We start from the raw sequence: 27,500 nt of genomic DNA, 5'->3' as shown, positions 1-27,500 counted from the left end.
CAAAGTAACTTAATGACTGACCGCATTCGCTTCGATATCCCTGCCACATTCTTGTAACTAAATAGTATCCACTTTGGTTGCTACTGATTGATTATCGATTGCATCATGTTTCCTCCAGAGAGTTAGTTATCAAACATCTAATTGATAGAGTCACGCGGCTTTACGAAAAATTGTACTAATTCTGTGCCTCAATTTTGTATAGAATAGCGACAGTATTCAATCGATCGATCGTCGGTTTTCTGTCGTTGAATAAGCGCAATGTTTCGCTCTTGAGAAGCCGGCCTGTGTCCATCCACGGTTGCATGAGAGTGAATACGTGTGGCAATGAAAACGCTCTGTCCAACGGTACCTTTTATCTGTATCGATAACTGGTTTGTTTCGTAATGAAGCGGCAACCTAGAGACAGTTGAGTTGCTGCATACGTGTAACGAACATATCGCTGCTGGTATCGGATTAGAGTCCAAACAGTTATCGTAACTGATTTGGCGGCGCTGTAGCCACTGCCGGCTTTAACAGCTGCCGTAATATAAGCAATGTACTGTTTGGTATTTGGCTGTTTTTTTTCTATGGTTGACCAAGCAAGATGCTGTTTGTTGCTTGCTGATTTCAGTCACCTTCAAAATTTTTTTATGAAGGAGATGAAACGGTTTCAAAACACATGCTTGAAGAACAGTCATTATCAGAAACAGAAATGGATACTTTTGTTTTAGAAATTAGTGTTATTATGTAATCTCATCCTCTTTACTAACCACTACTGCGAGTGGCCACTCCGAATTGGTGTCAAGAATATTGGCAACAACCATATATTGAAGACCTTACCGGCGCTGGCGACCTGCGTTTTATTCATCCATTCTTCGCAGTAAATAACCGCAACAGTAATGACATTTTTCAAGAACACACAAAAACACTAGACATTGATAATAGGGGAACGGCTTAGTGCGGCGTGACACTTTTTTGAGCGGCAGTGTCTGTCTTTCATGTTGACGGAAGAAGGTTATTTCAGGTGTTGGAGAGCATTGATGTTGTAACGTGAATGGTTGATGGTTGTGTAGGGACAATGAGCTCCATCCCATGAGGAGCGCCGTCGTTTGTCTGATGTTGTGCCCAGTTGAAGGACAGGACAAATCGTGTGTGTGGTATCATTTGTGATGCACCTTCATGTGTTGCCTGAGAAAGCTACATTACGCCGCTTATCAGAGGCAAAACGGTCCCCAACCTCATTTCACTAATGCGTCACGGCGCTTCGTTCTACTTTTTTTCCGTTTCAGCAGCTCGGGCAAACGGCAGCTAGGATCCAATGCCTTAGCGAAGTGAGTATTTCTCCTCCTGCATAATGTAGCACAAGATCACCAAACTGCTTTCTACATAACTCAAAGATAGGGCTTCCTAAGGTTTGTTTGAGTCTAATGAAGACGAGTCGCGAGTCCACATCACATCCACAGGCTTTGTTGGCTTCAAGAACATGCTCACACTTTCGTTTTCTAAAGTTAATTAAATTTAAATTAAAACGACCTTCGAGGTGCACTCATTTATGGTAGTGAGGACCGCATCGTTCTGAGCGTTACGAGCAGGGTTGTCGTTGAAAAAAAGAAACGAAAAGATGGTGACTAAGCAGCAGAATCAAGTTAGATAAGTTCGTCCGGTTCATTAAACTCTGGTTGGTTACGGAGATTTTTAAGTGGGTTTTTATTTTCGATACCCTTCGGGTTTTAACTCTTAATTCTTCGGAAGCGTGAGAGATAGTGGAGCTAGGAGGGAGGGTAGATGGGATAGAAGGAGCGTTATCATAAACGGGGCGTAGTATTTTTTTTAAGTACGTTGTACTAAAATATTCGAAAAGTACTCGAACGATCTGCTCGAAATAGGAAATTATAGCTTAGGTGTCTCAACTACCACATAACAGCTCGAAAATTCTCGAGTCGAGCAGTTTTTCGAGCGCTATGTCTCGGCTATATTTGAACTGCTTGAAATCTGGTGCTGTCGAGCAGCTTTGAACGGAACGTTACATCTGGCGGAACAAACGGAGGTTTGATGCATTCGCTCGGCAACGCGTTGGAAAAGCATCTGCATCTCATCAGCAGGCCATAAATGGATCAAAGTAAGACGGTCATCACGACAGTGGAGCGGAAGAGGGCCGGTTATCAGGTCGGTAGAGAACACGCAGCGAGCACCGCAACACCCCCGAAGCAACCGGTTATCTTTCACAGCGACCACAACCTGGCACAGAATACTGGAACTACGGCCAGAACCGGAACAAGAACAGGCAACAATCCCAAGAGTGCCACGAAGAGTGTTTCCACCAGCTCCGAGTGGACAAGCTTTATTCAAAAATGTACCGGGCCCGGCGATTCCTCACGAAATAGCCCCTATCTCCGGACTGGATTCTGTGGCCTTTCCCAAGCCAACAAGAGTAGAGGGTTGCAACAACGTTAAGGACAATCAGCACAAACTAAGCTAGTCACCAAGAGGCACAGACCACATGCGCACAGAGCTATTCAGCCAACACCCAGCTATTTCGTATCTAACTGCTCATTTCGATTGCAGTCTTGCTAGAGATGAAGTAAAAAAGACCCCTGACTTAGTAAAAGGAATTAGGGATTTTAATTATTTGAATAGAACTAATATCAATTTCATGTACTGTATAAATTGAACGTAGAAAATGAAAAGTAGAGTGCAGCTAATCTTTTCTATTTTCTTGCAGCCACCTTTACAGATCATCGAGTTTTAACTCGTCCGGAAGAAGCTCCAACTGTGATACGGCCGAAGACATGTACAGCGATGTAAGCTTGGAAGATGTGCAAGATATCAATCATAAGGTAAGTCGAGACCACATGCTGTTCTACCCTCGCTAGAGAAAGAAGGGATACCGAGTTCCTGACCGGTCAAAGCGAAACGAAAAGCGATGAATCATTACAAATATTGTACATTATATCCGGCCTTCACTCGGAGGTTAAATTCAATTATGTGTAAAGGCACAACATAGCCCTTCCACGAACAGTTGGTTTACAAGCTGTCTGTCCTGTCATCGGCGGCAGCATATTAAATTTAAGTTATACCTTCGGTCGTTCGTTTGATGTACCTCCGTGTATTAATGAAATCGAAATGTTGGTCATTTATTGGTTTTTTTAAATGATTTTTATTGATATTAAGTTATTACACATGTGAGCTTCCTTAACTTCATATTTGTACAAAATTTAGAGAAAAGAAAGGAATATGCGTGGAGATTGAAAAGCAAATAAACCGGAACCAGTACGCCGGACCATTGGGGCGTATTGTTGGCGACCCGCTTCGCTTGGTTGTGCACGCTACACAATGTAGCGGACCGATTAAATGATGTGGAAAATTTGTCGCTTTCTTTCTGTCCCTCCATCGGTGGGTCTCCAGAGATCGATTTTATCCGCTATCATCGGTATGAGTGAGATGGTGCGATGCAATTCAGAAAGAAATTGAAGTTTAGTAGAGGGCTGCGAGGTTGTGAGCATCATACCCATGACCGCAATAAACCATGATCGTGTGAATGTGATTTCAGCACTAATCTGTCGCAGCTGTGATGGAAAAAACGTGAATGAAAATCGTAGGAACAGTTCTGTTTTTTCATTCAAAAGATGAAGCGATTATTTTTCTATTTTGCCCAAACGATTACTGTTTTAATATGCTTGTTTGCATATGGTGGTAATTGATTAGTTCAACATCCTTGTAACATTTAATTGTACAAACACTGCCGAGACACTGTTCTTCGATGGGAAGGGCGTTTACCAAGGTCAGCTGGTACCAGTTGCCCTATTCGATCTCTTCTGAGTGTCGTCACATGTGTCGTCAGAGCGTTGGTGTCAGCGCAGTCTGCTCAAAATATTGTGATTAACATGAAATAACAGTTTCAATGTAAAATCAGCCAAGCAACTCCTCCGTCATTTTGAGTGGAAAGGTAATAAATTACAGCAATGATTAAGAAACGGACGATCGCTTTGGATTTACCCCACCACGACCTACGGAACACATGAACTTGATTTGTCATGCACTGCTATCCGTTATTCAACTTTGTCAGTTTGGATGTGGTTAGCTTACGGTTTCTGGTTTGCTTTAAAAGTAAAAAACAGCATTTTTGGAATCGGCATTCCGACGTTTCAATATGGCTAAGAAAGAGAATATTCCTCTGGAACATGTTGGAATGTGTTACGTCAGTTTAACTGACACAGAACTAATTAATAAGTCAATTTTATATTCTTTCATAATTATCTACATTTTCCATTTTAAGCTACATTATCTTTTAATGCTTGTCATCGCTTGCAGATGCCTGGGGTGACGATTCGACCTTGCAATTCATTTTCTTAATAGGTTGATCCAATTAATAAATGTGATGCTATACAGCAGTTGTTTACCAAATTCAAATGTTTAAACTCTCATCACCATAATCTAGGCCAAAATAGACAATTTCTCCTCTGTCTCACTCAACACTTTGGAAGAAAATGGGAAAAACCACTTTCAATTGACAGTGAGACACGCACGATGGGTCTATAAAAAAAGAAAACGAAACGAAAGATGAGGTGCAACTATCTTTTCGTGTGCGTATACCTCCTGAGTTAATCTCAAACAATAGTCTATTAAGATTTGGGAAGTGTACTTCAGCCAGTGAATGGCTCAATCGAGAGAGAGATATACTGCAGGCTGTCAATACGTGAAGGTGTCGATGAGATCTAGGTTTCCACACTGAATAAACATGATATTCCAGAGGAGGGAAGATCGTGGAAAAGTGATAGTGCCCTCGAGAAGGAGGAGGAGGAAGATGTATAAATCGGCGCACCATTTGGATTTTCTCCTGTTGATATGCAGAAATTCGTGGAATTCTTACAAATTTAGAAAGACCCAAGTCTCCCCCCTTCACGCGCTGGTGCCGTCCGAAGAGATGATTCCGGTCGGACCGTTTTTCGAGGTCAATGTTGAAAACACCAAGAGACAACGGCGCGCAGTCTTCCGATACCATTCCTTCGTTTTCATAACTCACTAATCGTAAATGCCGATGTTGCGGATTAAACCATTAACCAGCTGTGCTTGAGCTCTGCTAGTCTGAGACGAATGCGGTGCCACTGAAGTGTTCTATTTTCGTCCAAGTTTTTGGCGTATGTTTGGCCGTTTTGAAATATCTCTCGCATCGGACCGTCCTAGGCCTTGAACTGAACGACCAACACAGACATAATTTTTGCATCAAATGGAATTGTAGCTCAAGACGCGGTGGGCGCGGTTCGGTTCCAAGATGTTTTAAACGGAATGGTTAAAACGGGAAAACCATTTGAATCGTGTATTGGCTGTTCGTGCGTGCGTTTGCTGTTCGAGGCCGATACAGTTCAGTGTGTCACGTCATCTGGTTTTCCTGTTATACTCCCATGATGTCACTGGCAGCTGGCCAAAGGGAGGAGAACGCAGCAGGAGGGTGTGCAAAAGAAAACGATCTTCCGATTTCGCCTTTTAGTGTTCAGTGTTGAGTGGCATTATAATTAGAAAACCACACAATGATTGTTTTCTTTTTCATAATTGGGACATCGGGGGCAGCAATGCTCGAGGAGCTAGATAGTTTCACTGCCGTGGGCTTGTCTTCTAATTAACAATTTGCAACAAAACTTCTAATGATTTATGATCTTTCGAGTTAAAGCTGTTGTAAAAGAAGGCCAAGTTGAGTACACGGTAAATATTTTGGTTTATAATTTAGCAAACAAATCTTCAAACAGCACAGAAATGAATGTAATGACCGGACCAGATGTACGATCGCGTTAATCCCATCATTACGAATAAAACACAGGATAAGCAGTGTCGATCACATGATCATTATTTATGTACCGTTGGGTCGGAGCACCAAAATACCAATTTCGCACTCCAAGTACCGGTTAACTCGCGGTAAATGTTGTTTTTATGCACTCACATTCGTATTTCTCACCCATCTCTCCCTCCACGTACCACCCGTGGGAAGGTTCTTGTGCGTGTAATGCCCAGAAATGTTCTAAACAAATGGTCATTTCCTGTCCTCAGCGCCCGCCACTCACCTTCTTTGGTATCCATCGTTTGACTTTTTCGTGGTGCTGTTTTCGCATCCCTCCCCCATTCGGCATTGAATCACGGTGGTCCAAAAAATATGCGAAGGTTAAATTAATTCGCCCCTTTAACGCCTAATTTAACGATGAGCTATAGAGCATCTTGTCAGTGCCATTCCAAAACATTAGCTCTCCCCGGGGCGGCATTTCGCACGGAGCCGGTAGAGAAGTGGAGTAGAATTTCGACCGCGGGGAGATGAGCAATTGTTTGCTTGCCATCTGGCGCAGGAAGGACTGGTGCCCAGGCTCTTGGGGTTGTGTTGTGGTTTGCGAAACGGGACGGAATAGTGGAGGGCAATGTTTTATGGCTGCTTGGCAAAACAGCGGATTAGCGGCACGATTAAATCTTATCACCGACTTATTGGCGAAACCGGTACCCATGGCGATGAAGGAATGGAATGAAAAATGCTACCGTTTTGTTGCGCTCATTTCGTGCGACGCTTTTCTGCATTGGAGCGGCATTCTTAACAGAAGAAGTTGTTGTTATAGCTAGTTGCCAGTAGTATGTTAGATGGCTGTATCTCGTGCTGCTAATATTTGATTTGATTTATTTGATTTATTGACGTCAAACAAGTAGACCGACTTATAGACTATAGCTTATAAACTAAAAAAAAAAAAGTAACAGTATTTAACTATTAAATAAATTACAAACAGCCCGGAAATGAATAGTAGGTGTTACATCAAGAGTAGCTAGAGGGAGAAAAAAATCTTTTTTAGGATGCTCTCGCTCATGGTTACGTCTAAAATGTGGGAATATTTATTGATACATTTCATCATTTTGTTGATTGGACTATTTAGTGCATAACATGTTCTGTGGTTTTCTATGTGAAATAACTGTCTATTTCTTAAAGTGCGAGAGGGAGCGTAAAAATTTATCAGTTCTAAAATATGTGAGTCGTTGATCCGGTGAGATATAACATCGATTATGAAAGCTACCATAGAAAATTTGTCGTCTCTTTTGAAGATTTTCAAGTCTGATTAGAAGGCAACGAGATTCATAAGGGGGCAAATGAAGCGAGTTCCATCCTAATTTTCGAGGGTTTCGATATTGCAAATCCAATGTGGTTGGAACAATATTAAGAAATCTTTTGCATATCGAGCAGGAAAGCAATAAATTAATTCCAGACCCACATTACTGTTTATGCAGTCTCCCTCCGTCCGGGTGCATGCAAATGTGCGTTGCAACAGCAAACCTGAAAGCCACGAAGGCGCCTCCTCCATTGTGGGTGATATAAAGTGAAGATTTGATTGAATAACAATCCTTTGAACTCTGATCTCTGGGACTGGGAAAACTGTTTGCGACATCCTCTATCTTTGTTGCAGTGACGAGAGGGACACATTTTTTACCCTTTGCGTCCCAAATCCGCGGTGCAGTCTGGTTGGCGGCTACGCTCTGATGACGTTCCGCAAATATACATACGTGCAAATGCGTTGAGACGCTTAGCCTGCCGCACAGCGTGGTCAGTTGCCCACGCGGAGCTTCTTGGTCGTCGCCACATGAGGCCTACTACTACTACTGACGCTGCTACTGCTGGTTGATTCAATTGTTTCAGTCTCTGCTCGTTTGAGTTTGTTTCACTCAAAAGACCTCCATCGTCAGCGATGAGATCATGCGTTAAACGATGTTATTAATTTACTTTGCGACTCGGTTTGGACCAAAGTCGGCTTTGGTTCGTGCTCTAAATTGATTGCACGAGGGGTCGGTTGCTGGTGATCTTTGGCATTCCTTCGCCGAACGGATGGCACTCGCGATTGCGCCGTTTTTTTTTTGTGTCCCTGGTGTGCTATGCTGTACTGCGCGCGATGATTCACATCATAAGTGGTGGTCAAATGACAAATGGTTTCATTCACTCTACGGCGCACACTGAACATGCTGCAAACCGCAGATATCGCAATAGTCTAGCCCCGTGCCTTGGTCTCGGTCTGAGCAGTTGACGCATACGGAGAGAGCATGTGTTTTGAATTATTTTTGAAATTTATACATCTCACTGGCTCTCAGATGGTTTTAATCTCGATGGACTTGGGTGAAATGTAATAAAGAGATCCCTTTTTTTTAGCAGTGATGCTCGAGAATCGTGACGTGTAGCTACGAGCCTATAATTGATAATGTTTTGCGTGATGCAACGTTCTTGAACCTCGCCGCGTCAGTTGGTTTAGTTGGAACGGAAGTGATAAATTAGTTTATCACGCCACCAGCGAGTGCGTATTGCACAAACCCGCTTCGAGTGTAGTGGTGATCAGGGCGCAGTGGTGCATCCGTTGTTGCATGATGTGCATTCTTCGTGCATCGTCCGTGGATGGACTGCACCACATTGATGACATCTTTTTGAGGGTTTCGAAACAAACGGTACCTTGAGTACGTCGCCTGGTTCGATAAGCGGAACAAGATTGATTTCTAATGCCCGTTTGATGAGTCCCACCTCTAACCCCTACATAAAGACCCGTTTGATGAGAAGTCCGTGGTCTTTACGGAATGTGGACGGCGCAATCCCACACGCCCAGTTCTTGCCAGAAAGGCGCCCTAGCTGCTGTTGGTGTGCAGCTAATCGCATGCATACCAATCACACCAACACAGCATTTTGTTTTGGGGCGGTAAGGTGACCACTAGTTTACCCCTACAGCTAATTTTAGCAGGAAACTTTGGTATCTCAGCCGTGGTGTCCCCCCCTGGTAGTTGTTTCGAAAACCACTTGAATGATGACGCCGTACACAGTAGTGTACCCCATTGAAGAGAAGGATGGATCCTCATAAGAGGAAACGTGCTTTGTTGCACCTCGTACAAGATAAATATTGCCACCAGCCGGGAGAGGGAAGAGACCTTTTCATTTGCGCGATGTTACCTACTGCAGTGAGGCACGTTCCACGGTATGTAATATTAACAGCCTTTTTTTCGGTGGATGGCTATGCAAATGGTCATTGTACCGGCGGACCCGGGTGGTACAAGATAAACAGCGCATCCAGCGTGGCAAACAAAGTGTAATGCCCACGGGTGCGAACATTTCCATAGTTGTTCCAAGGTCACAGGCTCTTCTAGTTCTGTTAGCAGAGAGCAGCGCGCACAGCTGATAAACATGTGCCACTACAGAATTGCTGGCCAAATATTTGAGTTTTTTTTTAGCTGATCGAGTACAATTTGATAAAGCAGATGAGTTCATCGGAAATCGTCAATTTGGTTGATCAAACCATTTGTTGAAAAGTTGTTAATTCTTTGATTCTTTTAAAAGAAGTGATTAGAAGAATGTTCCTCAAATCACACGAGAGAACCTACAGTCGTGGTCTGCGTAGATTTTAATCTTTACAGACTCATCGTTGTGTACGATTCGCTATTTTTTGGTAATCTGTGCAGCAGATCTAGACCGATCTGAACAAAAGAGCTGGACAGATCTGAGCAAAAAATCTATACAATTCTGAGCAAAAAATCTAAGATGATCTTAGCAAAAGAGAACTTAAATCTGTGCAGCTTTTTAATTTGTGCGAATGTGTTGATTGTTTTGGATACTTTTTTTTCGAAAAGGAAAAGATCTTGGCAGCTCCTTCCCGTTACCAAAAATCGTAGAACGGCCAAAACTATTTGCACAACTACCCTTTCCTCGCGACGTTAATCTGCGCCACAGCACTGAGCTCGTCTCGTGTGGACCGACCTTTACAGCTCGACTCTCGAAGCCGAACCGAACCGAACCGACCCGAAGCCATTTCGAGCGCCAGAGTCGGGAAAATCCACTCCGCCAGGTCCGACCGCATGGCCGGCGTCACGTTTTTCTCATTTCGAATTTTGAATTTGAGCGCGCTACTCCGGTTGGGGCGCGCGCGTGCGAGAGCTTCGAGTTTAGTGTTTTTTGTTTTTGGATTTATTTTTGTTCCATTTGCTTTGATTGTGTTTTTATTTTACGCTCCCCATCGGTCGGTTATCGGTGTGTATATCCTCTCGGTTATAATGTGTTTGTGCCCGGGGGGGGGGGGGCGATGGTTCACTCATCATTGATGAGTCGGGTGTGAAGATGATCTTTTCTCTCTCTGCGGGGGGGGGATTGGTGATTCGCATGTGATGCTGCTGGTAGTGCGCTTCCTCTAGCAAACCTCTACGTTCGTACTCTGTGTCTCTGTGTGGCTGGCGGTTTGGTGCGTTATTTACCACAATTATTTCGGTATGCCAGTAGTATGCGAGTTATTAAAACATTTTTACGGGTTTTTCGCGTTTCTCTCGCCTTCACCGATGTTCTCGCCCACCCATTGTTTCCGTTGCACAGCGCATTCGGTTTCGATGCCACAATTACGGTACTTTTCTCTTTCACCATCATCCCCCCCCTCCCTCCGCGGGGCTGGGAGGCCAATGGTTGATGTGCGCGTGTGCCTGCGTGTATGTGCTGAGTATGTGTGATTTACTTTCTTTTTGGAATTACTTTCATCACACACAACACGCTGCGTGGCTGTTGTGGTGATTATTTTCGTGCGTAGTTCGTAAAGTGTCGCCCTTCCCATGCACGGCGAGGGGGGAGGGCACTGTGAAGTGGTGTGCTGCGCTGTTGGTTTTATATATGAGCGCGATAAGCAAGTGATAACATATGATCGTCATTGCGACATCGGCGGTGTAGTGTTTCGCCAGTGTTGGTGTCGTAAAATCAATTGCTGAAGCCGCTGTCCCTCCGGAACTGGCGGAAGTGATAAGAGAACCGTGAACCGCCTACGGATTTGACCGCCTACCGCACGCATTCTTATGGTGATCATAACTCAGCTACAACAACAACGGCATTGGCATGAATGTCAAGAGTGTGGCTGGTGGCGCGCACCCTTGAGAAGTGTCGGCAGCAGCTGCAGCAGCATCGTCGTCAGTGAGGAGAAGGTCGTTGGTTGACACACTTAACGGCAGCCTCCGATCAGCTGCTGAAGAAGATCCCCACAACCAGCGTCCGATCGAGAAGCAATTCCGGTTTTTGGGCGGCATCCATCCTACACTTCTACATGTATTATTTGGGCAGAAGAGGGCGAGAAGAGGCGACACACAGAAACCACTTCCCGCGTCTCCCGATAACCGTCTCGATATTGTGACTTTGGACCTTCCGTGCGCCATCGAACTTCGTGCGCACAATAATGCGCTTCAAGCGAAACACGATCGCCACGACGACGACGACGACGACGACGACGCCACTTAGTGGCCGCACTGGTGGTGACTGGTGGAAAAACCTTTTCATTTTCTTGGAAACGAAAAACAGAATCATCTCCTCTCTACGGAGCCCTCCCGGCAGCGGCCTCGTCTCCTCTTTGTACAATGAGCAGCATGGTGTTCCGTCCGTGAACTCTTTTATCCGATCGGATGCTGCCTGGAAAGTGCACTCTTAGCCAGTTGACATACACAAGAACGGCGGTGGCGCCACGAAAAAGTATTGGGAATGAAATATTGTGCACGCTGTGGGAACCGGAATGGAGGAGAAGTTTTGCTGCTGAGCCCTCTGGGGAAGAATGGGCGAATGGAAAGTCGTTAAAATCCGTGAGAAAATCCAACCAATGCCTCTAGAAGAGACTGTCTATAGTAGGAGTCTGTTCCATCCCGACGAAGCGTTGCTGTTAATGATATCTGGTGGCTTTTTCAGCAGCACACAACACTTGCTATGTGGATGTGATTCTAATTTTCCTCCAACAATTTAGGTGCCGACAACTCTAGAGCCACCTGGCACAATTACTCATTACACGTCGACTAGGCTTGGCCCCGATGGTTCTCTGTCCCTAATTGGCTGCTCCCTTTGTCGTCCCCTCGGTGGTGCGACTTTAATGACTTCTTGAGTTTAATGTTTGATCAATCGCATCGACGGCCGCAGCGGGGTGTCAGTGGCCTTGCCCAAGTTAAACCGAAGCGGTCTAATCGGGGTCGCTAGTTTTCTGCGTCGAAGAACAACGGTTGTAGCGCTCTACCCACCATGAGACCCCCTACGATGTTGCGTGCGCCAAGAAGATCGCCAACATTGCGATCTCTCTCGGCGGTGGTGATGGTGCTAGTGGCCCGTTGGTTCCACTGGCTGTTGGCCAAAAGTACTACCCCGCGCGCACCGACCCGCATTCAAGAAGCCCCCCTCCCAGGGCCTACCGGATCTACGCTTGGCGTGATAACACGCGAGTTTGAAGGCGAAGAACGGGAACTTTACGGTTATGGAAATGGCATGATCGACAGCAGCGCCAGCTTTACAGAGTCGAGTCGAGTGGTTGTTGTGCATGATTGCCTTTGTGTTTTGTGTGCTGGTTTGATCGCTTGTTGGCGAAGGAGGAAGGGGTTCTAGAAACCGGTGAACAGAACCACCGGCGGTCGGTCGGCCGGCCAACGTTCTGGCCTGGAGGTGCTCACCGTCGAGACCGTGGCGTCGATCGTCAATCGGGCGTGTAATGATATGTGAGTGAGCTGCGCTGTTGTTTCCTCGATCCTCGGTCACAAAAGGAAAGAGAATGCAAACGGAAGCGTTTCCTCCCAACGCGGAAGGCGAGACGCTTTTCGATCGAGGCGATCGAGAGGCGAGCTGCGTGCTTCTTCAGAAAGAACTTTGCCCCAAAAAAAAAAAACAAAAATTGAACCACACATTTTTGCCACCCTGCGGCAGCAAAATGATGAGACCGTGTAGCAGGAACGTAATCTTATCACACTTTGCTTGCATTATTTTGGCCTCACCAGCAGTGACCCCAAAAACCAACGCGCAAATCCTCGCCCCAACCTTCACCGACGCGGCTTAGTGATCAAGGTCGGTGAAGGTGGTGTCGACCAGCCAGCAGTAGTGCTTGCCCCCCCTATGCCTGTCCTATCTTTTGGCCGTGCCGATAGAGGCGGGAAATGCGGTGCGTCCACGCATATCGATAGGGCGACGGACGGAAGTGGTTGCCCACGTTTGCGGTGCCCTTCCCCATTGGGCTGTAATTGCCCGTGTCACCATTACCGATCGGGTGCCAAAAGTGGGGACGACACCATCACCTTCATTCGTTGTCGCTGCTGCTGCCACCTAATTTCAGCTCACTTACGTCATGCGTAACGCGCATTAGTACTAATACCACCACCACCACCAGCACCATCGCTACTAGCAGCTACTTGTTGGTGGGACGCGCAATGCAGCAGCTAAACGATCGTTGAACGACAACTGAACGTCGTGAGCGTTATCACCGTCAGTGTCAGTGACTGGTGCTACCCTGCCCGGGCAGTATTTGTGGCCGGGATTGTAACAGTGTACAAATCACGTTCTTTGCCTCTCACATAACTCGTGTTGGTGATTTTTGCGAAATATGATTTCCTTCAAGTGGAGCTTGGATCGAGGGAACTGTCCTCAGAATACGGTTCTACAGTGGCTCTACTACCACCACCACCACCACCACCACACAGTGGAAACCCTGCAAAACTCACCGGCATACGTTTTGCTTTAGTGGCACGTCTTCTCGGAGCGTTTCGAGTCGATCCCAGTGCCGCGTCCATGGTTTGTACCGTTTTGCGGTCATTCACGATGCCGCTCGCCCGTATGGGTGTGTGGCAGAGGCTCCGGAAGCAGCAAATCGAAACCGAATTCCTCCTCCTCCTCCTGGACTGGAAGCAGGAAAAACCGCGCCGCCGTTCGCCGTTCTTGATGCGTAACGTGAAATTATCATATAAAGAGTGTAAACCCTCGCCAACGTTTCGACTCGCGGTGGCGGTGAATTACGAGCAATTTATCATTAAGCTTCTTTCTGCCCTCTGGTGAATCTGCTCTTTCTGCGCGCCATCTTGTTCTTTCTTTTCTTGGCTTTTTTTTGTGACTTAAAACACCGAACACAAAGAATAGCCGATTTCAAAACTAGACGAACCAAATCCGAAACTAATGTTTTCCTTCACCGAGGGAGACACTTTTGCGGAGGCCAGACTCAAGATGCAGAGCAAAAAAAAATACTGACGACCCTCCGTCAGTCCGCCATTAGAGAAGAGAAAGAAGCGGGCAACAGTCAGTTGCGGTTCGGTGTTCTGAGTTGTCTTTTTGTTTCCTTGTTGCACGAACACATGCCTAGTGTGCTGCCTGGAGGAGCGCAGTTGCTTGAACCTGCTTGAATACGAAATGATGCCCGGACAAGCCAGGTGGAACGGATACGACGCTGGTCACGCTGCTGCTGACACCTTCCCTTTTTTTTTTGTATCTACTTGGAATATGTAAGAGTGTGTACGTAGATACTGACGTGGCACACAATGAATCTCGGACCAAACTGGTGTCTTCCATGGACACGGCTCCTCAGGGACTTCTCTCGGGAATTGAACAGGGCGCGTTATGCAAGCAGTCGATTGGAGTTCCTTTCCTCCACAACTGGACCAAAAAGGATGAGATGATTTTCCACAAGCTGACTGTTACTCAGTGAGCTCTACTCACAACAATACATCGCCCATATGGCATTAGAGCTAATGAAGGAACTATGTCTGTGTCCGCGCGCTGGCCGCAAATGACTTCATTAACACAGATGGCATGCTCGCGAATTGCTCGCAAAAGACGGCACTCCTGTATACTACCGAGCGCGATTGAAACGCCTCGTCAACCGGCATTTGGTGCCGGATTAACCGAAATTGAACGCCTGGCCGCCGGGGTGCTAGCAAAAAAAAAAAACCATGGAGCCCTCTTGCGTTGGCTTGGTTTAGTCATCGCTCAGTCGGTTGGTCCACCGGGAATCACCGAACTGCTGCAAACTAATTTCCTTACCTTTTTCCCCGTTGGCTGACCCATTTCCTTCGGCGCGCAACGCCGGGACCGCGAAATAAGTTCCTCCCCCTTCTGCGAGGCAACGCGGCGAGAGATCCGAGCTTCCTGGTGGCCGCGTAACTAGACCATGGCTAAGATGTGTAAAACACGCGGTAAAACAATCGCATCACTAATCGGCTACACACTACTCTCCGCGAGCACCTTCTTCCCCCACGAAATTCGTCGATCCAACGTCGATCGACCACTACCTTACAGCACCGCTGGCCTTGCCTTGCCTGGACCAGCAGTGCGCACCCTTTCGATGTGCTTCGTTGGGTTTAATGTTGGAAAACAGAGTATTACCTCAAGTTGTTATCATCGCTGCAAGCGCGTCGGTAGGAAACGTCGGTGGTCGCCGGTGATAACGTAGCGTCGTACTGATCGCCATCTCGCTGGATCTTTATTTGATGCTCTGTGGATAACAGGAAGAGAGGGGCGTGTAGCAAGCAGCAGTTGCAAGAACAACTTGATCTCCACGTTCCTAATTGAATGATCGTCAGACTTTCTGCTCTGGTTGTGTGCAGCATCTTACATAACTATGTTCCCGGGGTTCGTGCGGAATCCGCTTGAATACCGCTATCTCTTCACAAGTTCTACCGTTTCCAACGGTCACTAGGCGCGGGCCAAGACACGTCACTCACTGTTGCTGCTACTACTCCACAGCACGCCACGTCCAAATTGGCCTTCAACGTTTCACTTACATTAATTTAGCTCAATTAACAATGCCTGCACGAATTGTGTGGGTCTCGGCTCGGTCTTGGACTCTACTACTACCAGAAGAGGACGGCTGATGGTCGTTGGATCGATGCGTCTGCAGTGGTGGTCGCGTTTCCGAGCTCTCCAGCAGAGGTTGTTTACTCGTTACAGAGACGACGCCCCATATCGTGACTTTCATCTTGAATAGTTTGTGGATTCACCACGGTTCCACCGTTTCGAACACGCAGCGGGCTTCGGAGTCTCTATGTCAAGGTTCAACCGCCCCGCGACACTCACAGCACACGCCAGGGCACCATCAACAATAGTCGTGGAGCACGCGATGCACGAAAAGGAAATCCATAATTATTGTCACAATTAGTTCTTTGTTTTTTTTTAGGGGATGCCGATGGTCTCTCTACGCCATTTTGTTACTTTATGGTACTTCGTTCTAAGCGCAGGATGTGCACCGCCGGTGCACGCTTGATGAAGCGCAGTGGTTGAGAACAGGAGGTGGCCCCAGGTGTTCCAAATACATTCTCCATCAGCAAGAGCCACAAAAGTATGGACCGGAAACACGGCCGCTACACCTATCGAACCGAGCGAGCAGAGTTGGTACTTGCATAACAACAAGTACAGTACGCGCCGCCGTTCACTCTCGATGCGAATGGTGAATGGGAATTCAAATCGATCGATGCTCGCTGTCAGGATGAGTTCTACTAGTACCAACTTCGAAGCGGGGCAGACGGATACACATCAGCAGCTGACTCTGCTCTGCGTGTTTGAAAGTTAATCTGCGATTCATTGCACTCGCCCGCATTCTCACATTCACCCAACTTTTCGGTCTTTCTATGATCCGAAGGGGGACCGGTGCCGATTGATTGAAGGGAGTCCCCGGTTCGTCCAACAAAGCAACAATGACAGCGGCACAGCGGCCTCGGTCTGACACCGATCAGTGCTCATGCATTGCCTCCGCCACACCACCGTGTGCAGCTCTCGCGCGCTGATTGATTGAGGTGTGAAGCGAAAATGGTTCCAATAGTGAAGTTTATTTCCGTGTTCCACCCGGACGGCGGTCCCCGAAGGCCGTTTTGGGTGATCGGTAAAATCGGTACCGGGAGGGGGGGTGGGCTGGTAAAAATCTCCCAAAAAGGAAAGGAAAAAAAAGGCCCCCAAAATGCGTACCCATCCAGCCATCGGTGGATGGGGAGAGAGTCTACGGGGTGGTGCCCCTTTGGACCGCGCGAACCGGACCGATACCCCGATTTATGGAGTGGAAAGTTGGGAAATCGTGGTGGTTTTTTGGGATTCAGGTCAGATCGGCATCGTTCGCGCGCACAAACCAACCGGTATTTGAGGGACGAGAGTGTTTCATTAGGCTTTTGCTAATGGTGGCTTATAGTTTAATTACCAAGGTCATTCGGCGAATGGTTGCGAAGCGAAAGGCCCCAAAAAACCCCCAAAACGCATCGATGGTGATCCAAACTTTCCTGCAAGTACTCACTGCTGCTGCAACTCTTTTCTGAAGCATTTCTGAGAGTAGCGGTTGTGTAATGGATGGTAGGTGGAAGGTGGTTGCTTTGCGCGCTTGGGAATACACCTGGCGTTGGTATTTCATCAAGGGCCAAGTGTAAGTTCAGCATGTGAATGAAATGAGACCCTCGCTGGTGAAATAATTCAGTGTCTGGAACCACGGTAGTTGATCAAATTGTATACCTTCTAACATTTAAAATGTTACATTTACAGAGGAACATAGCTTGGACTTTGTATAATGTTCTGGCACATTTCTGTACAATGATCAGTTTTTAAGAAAAAGATCGTAAACGATCGAAAATTGAGGTTTGTAATGTATGGAGAACAATCCAAACGAAAGATCTTGGACGAATGTACCATCCTAACTATTGATGAGCAGTAGATCCAACGGACAACGGACAAAAGCCGTGCTCTAAAGTTTTACAATAAGACCTTGGCAAAGAAAAAACGAAACATATTTTAAAATGAATTGTACATGGATTCAAGTTGTGGAGTTCTATATCAGGAAGTTTTTTGTTTGTATTTATCAGGATGTTTTTTGTTTAGCAAAATATTTGCAGTTGTGGACAGAAAGTCAATATTCTCATCACAAACAAAACAATGGACTCGAAATTGTATCCGCTAGTCCACTTCTCCACCAGCAAACAGAGAAGTTGTACCGATTTGAAAAGATCTTGGAATATAATGGCTTCTAAAGAAACCAACAGGATCTAAACTCTGATGGAGAGTACCTGAAGAAATGAATGAATATTCATCAAAAACCTAAACAGAAAGGTATTCTCTAATTCCATTTTTATATGCAATCAATGGAAGCATCATAGACCATGCTGCAGATACAACATATGTTTGTGATTCCGGATCAAATCCGAACTAAATCACTCCCGCTTTACGCGGAACCCAATACACGATACTGACTGAGTGTAGGTAATGCCTGGCGAGAGTCGCGTGGCATCGACGGGTTACACACGATCGTGGTTGACTTCACGCCGCCAGTGCCCTCACGACACACCCGTAAGCACGGCCGGGGGGCGCTACAAATAGAAGCGTTCTGACACGAAGCCAATAGGCTCAGCACCACCAGGCCCACGTTTTCCACCTTTAATCGGATTAGCAGCAATTTTGCTGTCCAGCCGTAGAACGGTTCAATGTTAAGGGAACACTTGGAAGTTACGAGGGCGACGGCATGTTGCTGGTTACGTGTGGCTCGTCGTTGCGGAAATCTCAATCCACTTCGGGTCGTTGGGTATGTGTGGGTAACCCTACCTTTTGGCCAGTTCCCTTAACACTCCAGTTCATTTTCCTTCAACTACAAGGGATCATTTTTGAACACACGATCGCTGGAAACTAACTACCCCACCGAGGGTGAGTGATTGATCGCCGGCCAGCACCACCAGCCGAGATTATGCAATGGAGATTTGTCTTCAGGAAAGTGGCCAACTTCAAGCTCCAAGCTCCCCATCCGTTTCGCGATGCTTGGACCGAAACAGACACACAAAGATTGGCGGCATTGGGGTTAGTATAACACCGACGGGCGAAGACAGAACTGGATCCATCCTCGTCTCCCTCGTCCGTCGGCGTACGGAAGTGTCACGGTTTTGTTGTCGAGGCGCGGTCCCAACATCGCTCTCGGTATTAGATAAGTGCCAGCAGAAGACAACACCACCAGCACACGACAAAGCCTGCGAACCATCGCCCGTTGGCCAATAGTCAGAGTCTGTGTTGTCTGCGGCATTGCGCATTTCGTCGCTCTTGTTAAATCGCCTCGTAATTGTGGCAGCATAATACTGGGAAAAGTCCAGCTACCGAGTGCTCTAGTGTACCAAACAACACACTGCCCCAACGAAAATGTCATCGTTTGTTTGCTCGCTGAATTGTTTGGGTCCCCTGGAGTGGGCTTTTGTCTTGCGTGGATCATCCTAATGGTTCTCATCACGGGTTTCTGTCTCTCGTTGGCAATGCGAAATGCGTTTGCCGCGCATGATTTATGCAAACAATTTGGCGTTGCTCTCATTTAGGTTTCTAATTTTTTTTTTTATTTCTTTTCCTCACCCAAAGCGCACCATCGTTGGGTACACGCGTGAATGGTGAAAGACGGACGCGCGTTGCTTTCGTTGTTTCGTCGGTAGGAAATAAAATATTTGTAAAAGAGATTGGCGGCGGCACTCAGAAGGTGGTGTGGTGTAAGCCTTGGCTCATCATTACCATATATCTGTCAGCTGATTGCACGACGTAACGATGCAGCAGCATCATCGTAGTCATCGTCAGATGGTGGCAAAAAATCCGGCGACCCCAAAGGATCACCGGATCGCGTATCTCTCCCCATTCATCAGCCGAGCGCGCGCGCGCGCGCCCGCGGTCTATTTGAGTTCGGCGGTGTGTTTGTTGTCGAATCTTTTTTTCTTCCAACAAACAGCCAGCCAGCCAGCCAGCCAGTTGACGCAGGCAATCATCAGCAGCTCCCCAAACGACGGTTCGGTTTCACAATCAGCAGCAGCGCAGCGCCACGGTATCCGCAACAAGTGCAACGCTCACACATATGCTCTGCGGGGCACGCTTCTTTTCTTTTTATACTACAGCAGTAGCGCACATTCATGGATCTTTATGTATCCGAGGTGACAGGCAGAGGGAGCGACAGCATGTTTTTCTTTTCGCCAACAACAACAACATCGGTGCTCTATTTATGTATGCATCTCGTTTTGATGCCGAAGGTGGTGAATTCATTTCTCAACCCCACAGAGAGAGAGAGAAAAGACCGCCTTGCGATTCCACGCGATTCCGTGTCGTTGTTTCGGCGCGAGCACGAATTGTTTTGTCACTTGATCCTCCGGCCCCTCGAACCTACTCCGAGGTGACGGATGTGGTGTCGATTAAAGAGGGTTGGTGGTTCGGTGGAAAACTGCATTTTCACAAAACATCATTCCCCTGTCAGCCCCTGAGCTGCTGACGAAAGTGAAGAAGTTCTCACCTTTGATACCAACATCACACCCCCCACCGAATGTCGAATGGTGCGCTTCGTCACGTCGCGAGAAAGGAAACTGCTAAAGATTATGCTTAACTTCCGTTGGTTTTTTGTTCGTCTTCGCACGCGGCATCGAAGCGTGTTGTGCGTGCAGGAGGATGGCGGCAAATGAGAATAGATTATGCAGCTGAAAACGATGAATGGTGGAAAGGTTACGGAACAGCAGCATCGGAGAGCCTCACGAACGAGATGATGTCTTCAATGATGTTGATGATGATAATGATGATGATGATGAAGGGGAGCAGCACATATCTTGAGAGATGCGTTCATTTGAGCAAGGCAAGCAAAGCTGCTAACCGTCGTGATCTATAATGTTTATCAGCTTCCCGGCCATGCGCTTACCTTGATGGCAAGCAAGTCGCACACAATGAGAGAGCGACACGTTCGACGTTTGAGGCGTGCGAAATGATGTACCATTCATTGTAGTTCGGGAGCAGTTTGTTCGCTTTTCCCTGTTTTCAGTTCTCTTCTTCCTGTTGGTTCGCAAGAGGGCAGCCGAGGAAGAGGAACTGCTACGCTTCTCCACTCGATGTAATCACTAGTGACGGACCACGGAAACCGGGCATTAAATGAAAGCTGTGCGATCGTATCTCGCGGTGCTGTTTACGTTAGCACCTTCCTTATCTCTACACCCCCAAAAGCTGCTTGCATAATTATCGGCCCTCTTTGTGATGAATGATGCGACAACTAGCTAGCCAGCTTATGTAGATGCACGGACAGTTCTGGCGTTACTTTGGCCGTCGATGGATGGATCGGTGGAAATGGTGTCCAACGTACACCGAAACGATCAGCAACGGCGTGACTATGAATATGCAATGGAATGTTGTTTTCTGTTCCGTTTCGAATTTTAAAAAACCCTTTCATTTGCTGACTATTTATGTTTAGTTTTAGTACATTTTAGGGACGCTTTTGTAACCAGCAACTGTACCAGCGACTGTGGAAATGATGTGTCAAAGACGATCTTATGCAGCTCGATGCTAGACGATTCAACCGACCATCGGATGTCGTAACACAACGCACTCCAAGAAGTACTCGAGTTCTCGTGCCCTGGCTCGCCTTTGTTGGATCATGCGCTGCTCTGCTCCTCGTTGTTGTATGCAGCCGCCATGAACGCTTACAGTAGGCGCGAGGGACACTACGATGCAGCAGCAGCAGCAGCGCACCCACGGTTTCCGGTTCGCGTTGTTCGCGTAAAGACCAGTTTCAACTATCAACTAGCAGCGCGCAACGCAATGCAAAAGGCACAAAACGATAGGACGCGACGCGCTGGTTGGTGTTGCTGCTGCTGGTGGGCCGCCGTTGAGCCCTGCTCTGGCTCGCCTCGTTGTCGTGGACCGCTTTTGGTCTTCTGGATCCACAGCCCGCACACCGCACCGCAGCATCACCGTAGTAACGAGTACAGCAACGAGTCGCGTCGGTCTCTGTGTGCTCCGTACCATGATGCCATTGGCGGATGTGTTTATTTTATATTTTCAACCTCCAGCACCACAAGCCTTCGCTCTGCCGCGCTACTACCAGGAAAGCTAATTTTCCTTTCGTTCCATCCGTTGCGAGCGGCAGCATAAGACACCCGGGAGACCTCTGGTTAATGTCTTTCAAGGTGCATCTGTCCATTGAGGTGAGCTCTGTGTGAATGTGTATGTGCGTAGAAGGAGATCTTTCTCGCTCTCGTGGAACGGTCCCTCGTGTAATCCCGATTTGCATAACAAAACTTTTGCGTAAGCGCACGAGCCTCTTGTGTTGTCCCTAAAGGTGGTGTCACTAGAGCGACACTCAACTAGGCGCTGCAAGGCGGCGTGCTTTGAGCTGCGGTCCACCTCCTCCCTCTTCCCCCTTGTAATCAGCTGGTATTGTGTTACCACGGTAAAGTGTCGGGGTTTGGAGTTTTCTCTCGAGTTTTCCAACACACCACCACACCTTAATTTGTATCCGAGTGACTGTAGTAATGCACGCCCGGCGTGATAATTACCAAATTAATTCCATATAATCACTCAACAGGGTTCCGGCACCTCCTCCTGCTGGTACTGGTGTAACTCTCCCTCGACTTGATCGAGTTGATCGAGACCCCCCAGAGGGGGGGGCGCTTGCGAATGAAAGGGCTCTCTAGCATCTCCATCTGTGCAGTGTGGTCATTGCACTGGTCGATTTGGACCGGGATGTCTCCGATCCGATCCGATAGATGGTATGAGAAAGACGGTGAAAGAGAAATCGAACTTCAAAACGACCTGACCGGCTGTTGGGGTATGGTGGTGGCATTGCCTCAACCACCTTCTTGTCGGCACTCAGTTTACGCGTGACATGTTCGCGAACTATGCTCCCCAGCACACAAACGATCGTACGTCCATCATGCTTGTCGCCGTCTATCGCGCGCTCGATCTCTCTCTCGCCAGTAGCGTGGCATCCAGTCGAATGCAACCCGTTTCGTGGCACAATCTACAGATGGGAATCGCGCAGCATCATCTCGAACATGCGAACGTTTTGCAAAGTGATCTCACGTGATCTGTTGGCGCAAGCTTATCGCTCACGTTGTCATGTGAGTATGTGTTGCCAAGTACGTTCTGTACATTCGTTCGGAATGTCTAATGATGATCTGCATCTGATGAGGCACGGTGCACGGAGTGTCGTCTGTAGAGGCTGCTTGATTTCTTAATTCGCGCCGTTTTGCGACTCAACATTGGATTGCTTCATTTTCCCATCGAGCAAATTGGGGTCGGATGGCAGTTGATAAATTTGAGTTAAAACGTGGATAAAACCTTTGCCGTTCACGTACACGTCCTTCCCCATTCTGCTGTCGGCCGCATCACGCTGAGTCGGTATTCCACTGGTCAGCATTCCATAGAATGCGACGCTCTATGTCTATCCAACGCCAGCCAGCCACCAAGCCAGCCTGAGTGAGTGAGTGGAAAATTGACGGACAAAGGCTTTCCCTTTAACGGTTGCCTCGATCCAGTTCAGCTTTAAGCGGCTTTCTTGGGCCAGTTCCGGGATCCATTGATTTGGGCTTCAAAGTCAAACGTGAACGAGATCGATGACAGCAGCAGCAGTTGCAGTGCCGTATTGATGAACGATCGCGAAAGTAGCCAAAGTGTTTGGAATTATTGTAGATCCAGTTGCTAGCTGTGTAACTGAGGCTCGAGACAACAGTCGGCACAAGAGAAGAAGGAGAGAACTCGGGCGTTCGCTTGAGGACGCCGTGATGTAATATCGTCGGATCAGGCAAACAACAACCATACCATTCTCCTATGTCCATACCATCGGCGAGCGATCGAGGAGGAGGGTATTATTTTTATCCCAAAAGGTGTGCACCCCGAAAACAAACAGGAGAGTAGCAGCGGCAGCAGCTGCGGCAATGGAAGCAGCAGCACCAGAGCGCTCTGGCAACGGACAGGCGGATCAGGATGATGAGGAGGGCAATCAAACGAAGATTTATTATTCATGGAAAGCCATTCGAATTTTCCGCTCGATGTTGTTTGGATTGTGTTGGCAGCAGCCTCCGGCCTCACTCAGAAGAATCACCAAGGCGTGCCTAAACGTATTAAAGGCCCAGGCTAGTGAATCTGTTTCACATAATCATTTGCTTAGCGGAAGTTGAACTGTGAAACTGGTACTACCTTATGTGTAGGGGGATGGTGTGGTCGCCATAGACATTCATATTGATGATGCGACTAGTAGTGATGCTACAATGAGTGCAGTTCATGGGCGTATGTTATTGCTACTTACCGTGGACAGTATTCGATGTTGGAGGCGGTTTATGTTACGGTCCAAATTACGGACAATCAATTTGGGAACTGGCAGAGAGATTGGTATTGTGATTAACCTCAGTGTACACAGATAATGTTAGTGAAAGGGAACTCGATCTCTAAATGGTGATCCAGGGAATGGAACCAATATACGAGCGTACATTGTAAAATTCGTGCCTAATATTCTCCCCTGAAAGCTTAAGCTGAAAACTGTAGGACACACACCAAAGCATTTAACAGTGATCGTCGTTTGATCTTCGCCATGTATCTTCTACGACGATCGTTTAAGGAGTCTGTACAAACATTGAGCCTCTTGATAGCCTTTAACAGAGATCGCTCGTATCGTGTGAGGATCGTGCCTTGTTTATGCAGAAAGCAAATAAACAAACGAACTGAAACGAGCGGAAACCTCTCATGCTTTGACCATTCTGGCCAAATGGGGGTTGCAGCGCGCATTTCTCTTCACAATTGAACGGTTATCGGCAAGGCGGACCTAAAAAGAAGGAAGCCAGAATTCGTAATTATCATAATCATGTAAACATGCAACAGCAGAGCGAATACTATTTTTGGCGACGTGCCTCCACCTCCACCACCTACTGACCTAGGTGGCAAACACTCCTGCCTCTGCTCCTACCCGGCCCCCATACAGTTGTATAATCGCCGACGTTACCGGCTCAGAGATTGCTTTTCCCAGCGCCGAGTGCTCACGATTTCCATGATATCGCTCGGAGGGGTTTTTTTTTTTGGTTTTTTGCCTCCTCCCTGCAATCTCTTCTTTCTTCTCAGATGTGATCACCTCACTGCCACTTTCACCACCACCACCACCAGTGGCATAGCACGAACGCGAGGCCACCGCTCATGGTGATGATCATGATTCGAACATTTTCACGGTTAGCAATATTTTAACATTGCACGATCGTATGTTGCTAGAGTGTGTGGTGCATGGAGCTAGGGATTTAGGTGGTGGCCACAAAAAGGGAAGCTGCTGCAATCCCCTCCTCACGATGGTCAAGGGGTTTGTCAAGACTTGATTAGGTATGTTTTTCATGATCATCCTTCGTGTGGGACATGGTTAGGCACGGCAAAAAATGATTAACTTGACGGATCAATTAATCGGATGCGCTTGATTTTGAGAGCATAATAGCTTTACACGATGTAAGACAATGTAAAATCCATTGGCGGCGGTCTGCGTTCAGGGTGTTGTTGCGTTGCTCTACGCTGCGTTGATTGAATTCGATCTCAATGTAGGGGATCGGGTTTTGAAAGCAACGAGCAATCCCCCGAGTAGCATAATTATGTTCACAAGTTTTGAAGCCGATTTTAAGGCTGCCCCTTGAGGCAAATCCGTACCCTTGGGTGAAGCAACGTGTTGTGTGATAAGAGCGCAACGATAATCCACCATCTCTGCTGGGCTCTGCTCTCTGTGTTCTGTAATATGCCGCAGCAGCAGAGATAGCCGGATGAAAATTGGCTGCCGGCCACAATGGCGGCCCCCGCCGGTTCGCTCCGGTATTTGCCACCGGTATTTGGTGCCAACGAGTAGCTCCCGGTCCCTCCCCTCCTCCCGCAACTGCTGCCGACAGTGTTATCCAACAGTGTCGGTAGCCGCTTGCGAACAAGTGTTAAATTGATTTTCCATTCACAACATCGACGCACACAGCACCGGTGACGAGGGCGATTGTTTTTCTTTTTTTTTTTTTCGTTCGTTTCTGAGTGGCGCTTGTTGGCCACAAGACAGTCCACTGTTTCATGCTCCACACCGGCGATCGGTAAGAGATCGGACTGGCGCTGGGCCTGGTGGTTATGGTAATAGTTTATGCGAACAGGAACGAATGCTTCATGCTACGATTGTCAGAGGGAAGGAAGGGACAGGGGCAGCCTAACCAAGTCCGTACACCACCCCGGGGCGTTGGAAATGTTTTTGACAGCAGGAAGGAGCGGCCGCCGGACCGAAACGTCGTAACAGACCGACCAAGAGAGAGAGAGACACGGTGTGGTGGATATTCATATCGCGCTCGATGTGGAGGTGGTGCTCCCTTTCCCTTCCCAAAAGGGTGAACTAACTAGACCACCTACACCACCCCACACCCCTCCATTATTTACCCTTTTTACGATCCCCAAAAACGGCATGTTAACGGCCTCCGTACGAAAGAAGTCACCAGAAGAGCTTGGGTTTGGGAATGTGGTCCGCGCAAAAGGTGCTCCATAACACTGCTACTGGGTAGTAGATGGTACCTCGAATGGCGCAACCAAAAATGTGTGGCGCGCATGACGCACACAGCACCCCAAACATCCTTTTGCAAACCGCGGAAACATCATGTTGGTACAAAGTCGTTTTGTCCAAGAATGGCCAATTTGTGGTGGTGCCTTTCGCACGTCGCGTGAGACGGTGAATGGCACTCGCTCGTTTTGCAGGCCAGGTGTGCTGGAAAGGTACTAATTTTCGTTATTGCCACCCATCTCCATCGTGCACATTGCGCGCGGACATTACGCGATAGAATACAATCCGGAGAAGCGTCTTGTTAGCTCCACTTTGCACTAAAACCACCCCTTTGCTGTCGGCTATGTAGATGGACGTCTGTTGCATCGTTGGTTGGCCATCAAATTGTTTTGATTCATTTGCGTGTTCCACAGCCGCGGCTGTGGCTCAAAGGGTTTTCGCACGAAGTTTTGTTTTGCAATTCGGATGCAATCGTCGTGCTTCGCGTCGTTTGATCATCACATCTTTTCATGTTGGCCACTGGATCGTTTTACAGAGTGTTTCAGGAAAAAAAATTGCAAACAATTTTTTGAGATTTTTTTCCAAGACTAGAATGCCATAAAGTGGCATTGGTGTACTTGTGAGACAAGTGTCCCAAATTATGTTTTACCAGTCAAAGGCATAATCGTTAGTTACATGTTTGATGCGCACGCGAAGAACTGTAAAAGAAATCCTGCAGTTAACAAATGCCATCTTCCAACTACTAAAGTGTACACCAAACGATGTATTTAAAAAAAAGGATTTTTCTAAGGAAATTAGTGCTCTTTCTCTATATTTGTGTGCACTGCAGAAGTTGTCAGATCACTTAAAGAATAAGGGAATCAAAATCAAATGGGAACAATGGTGATACCCATTTATTTAAAGGGGAAAAAATATAAAGGCGAATTCCATGTCCCACATGATAAACAATAATTCATAAGTCAAAAATGGCTTGAAGATATCGTCTACGAATCAATGCTTTGGGGCATGCGACTGTACACGGTTCGTTTCTAGAAACGTTCGGGATTCTCGAAACAAATGGTTTGAAAGAACCTCAAATTTATACATAAACTGACGTTAAAATGAATACTAATAGCTCTATCTATATTACAAAAAAACACGTTTCTTTGTGGGTTGAAGAAAACTTCGAGTACTTGAAAATATTGCTTTTAGCTGGATGGAGTCATCCCTCATTTCATCATTTGTTGCCGTTTAAATTATCGTATAGAACATAATAAATTTGCTGATAAAAGCAAAATCTTTCATTGATGTTCAAAGCATTTTTTTTTAATTTGCGTTTTTATTGTATTGCTTTGAATTGGTTTGAACACCAATAAAGGATTTTTGTTTTTTTTTTGCACTCCCTGTAGCAAGGTTGACAAAAGCTTGGTTACCTAATGAAAGCTGCCCTCGAATGTGATGCAGGAAACGCACCGAGACACCGCGCCGAGAGTTTCGAATGCTCAAAATGGT

At 47.0% G+C, this 27,500-nt stretch overlaps 1 protein-coding gene across 18 annotated transcripts in view; it reads left to right on the top strand.

The window, feature by feature from the left end:
* LOC126579313 (rab11 family-interacting protein 4B) overlaps nucleotides 1-27,500 on the top strand; it is a 60,021-nt gene that overhangs the window by 25,057 nt on the left and 7,464 nt on the right. For 6 of the 18 annotated variants that reach the window (XM_050242792.1, XM_050242790.1, XM_050242789.1 and 3 more), the window contains 2 exons: nucleotides 1,272-1,310; nucleotides 2,702-2,816. In XM_050242792.1, coding sequence (XP_050098749.1) covers nucleotides 1,272-1,310; nucleotides 2,702-2,816 — 154 coding nt within the window. The other 12 variants (XM_050242791.1, XM_050242788.1, XM_050242785.1 and 9 more) reach the window with 6 other exon arrangements.

This window comes from Anopheles aquasalis, chromosome 3, assembly GCF_943734665.1.
Source record: "Anopheles aquasalis chromosome 3, idAnoAquaMG_Q_19, whole genome shotgun sequence".
Taxonomy (NCBI): domain Eukaryota; kingdom Metazoa; phylum Arthropoda; class Insecta; order Diptera; family Culicidae; genus Anopheles; species Anopheles aquasalis.
Note: the sequence above shows the minus strand (reverse complement) of the source record. Positions and strands in the feature narration are given on the sequence as shown.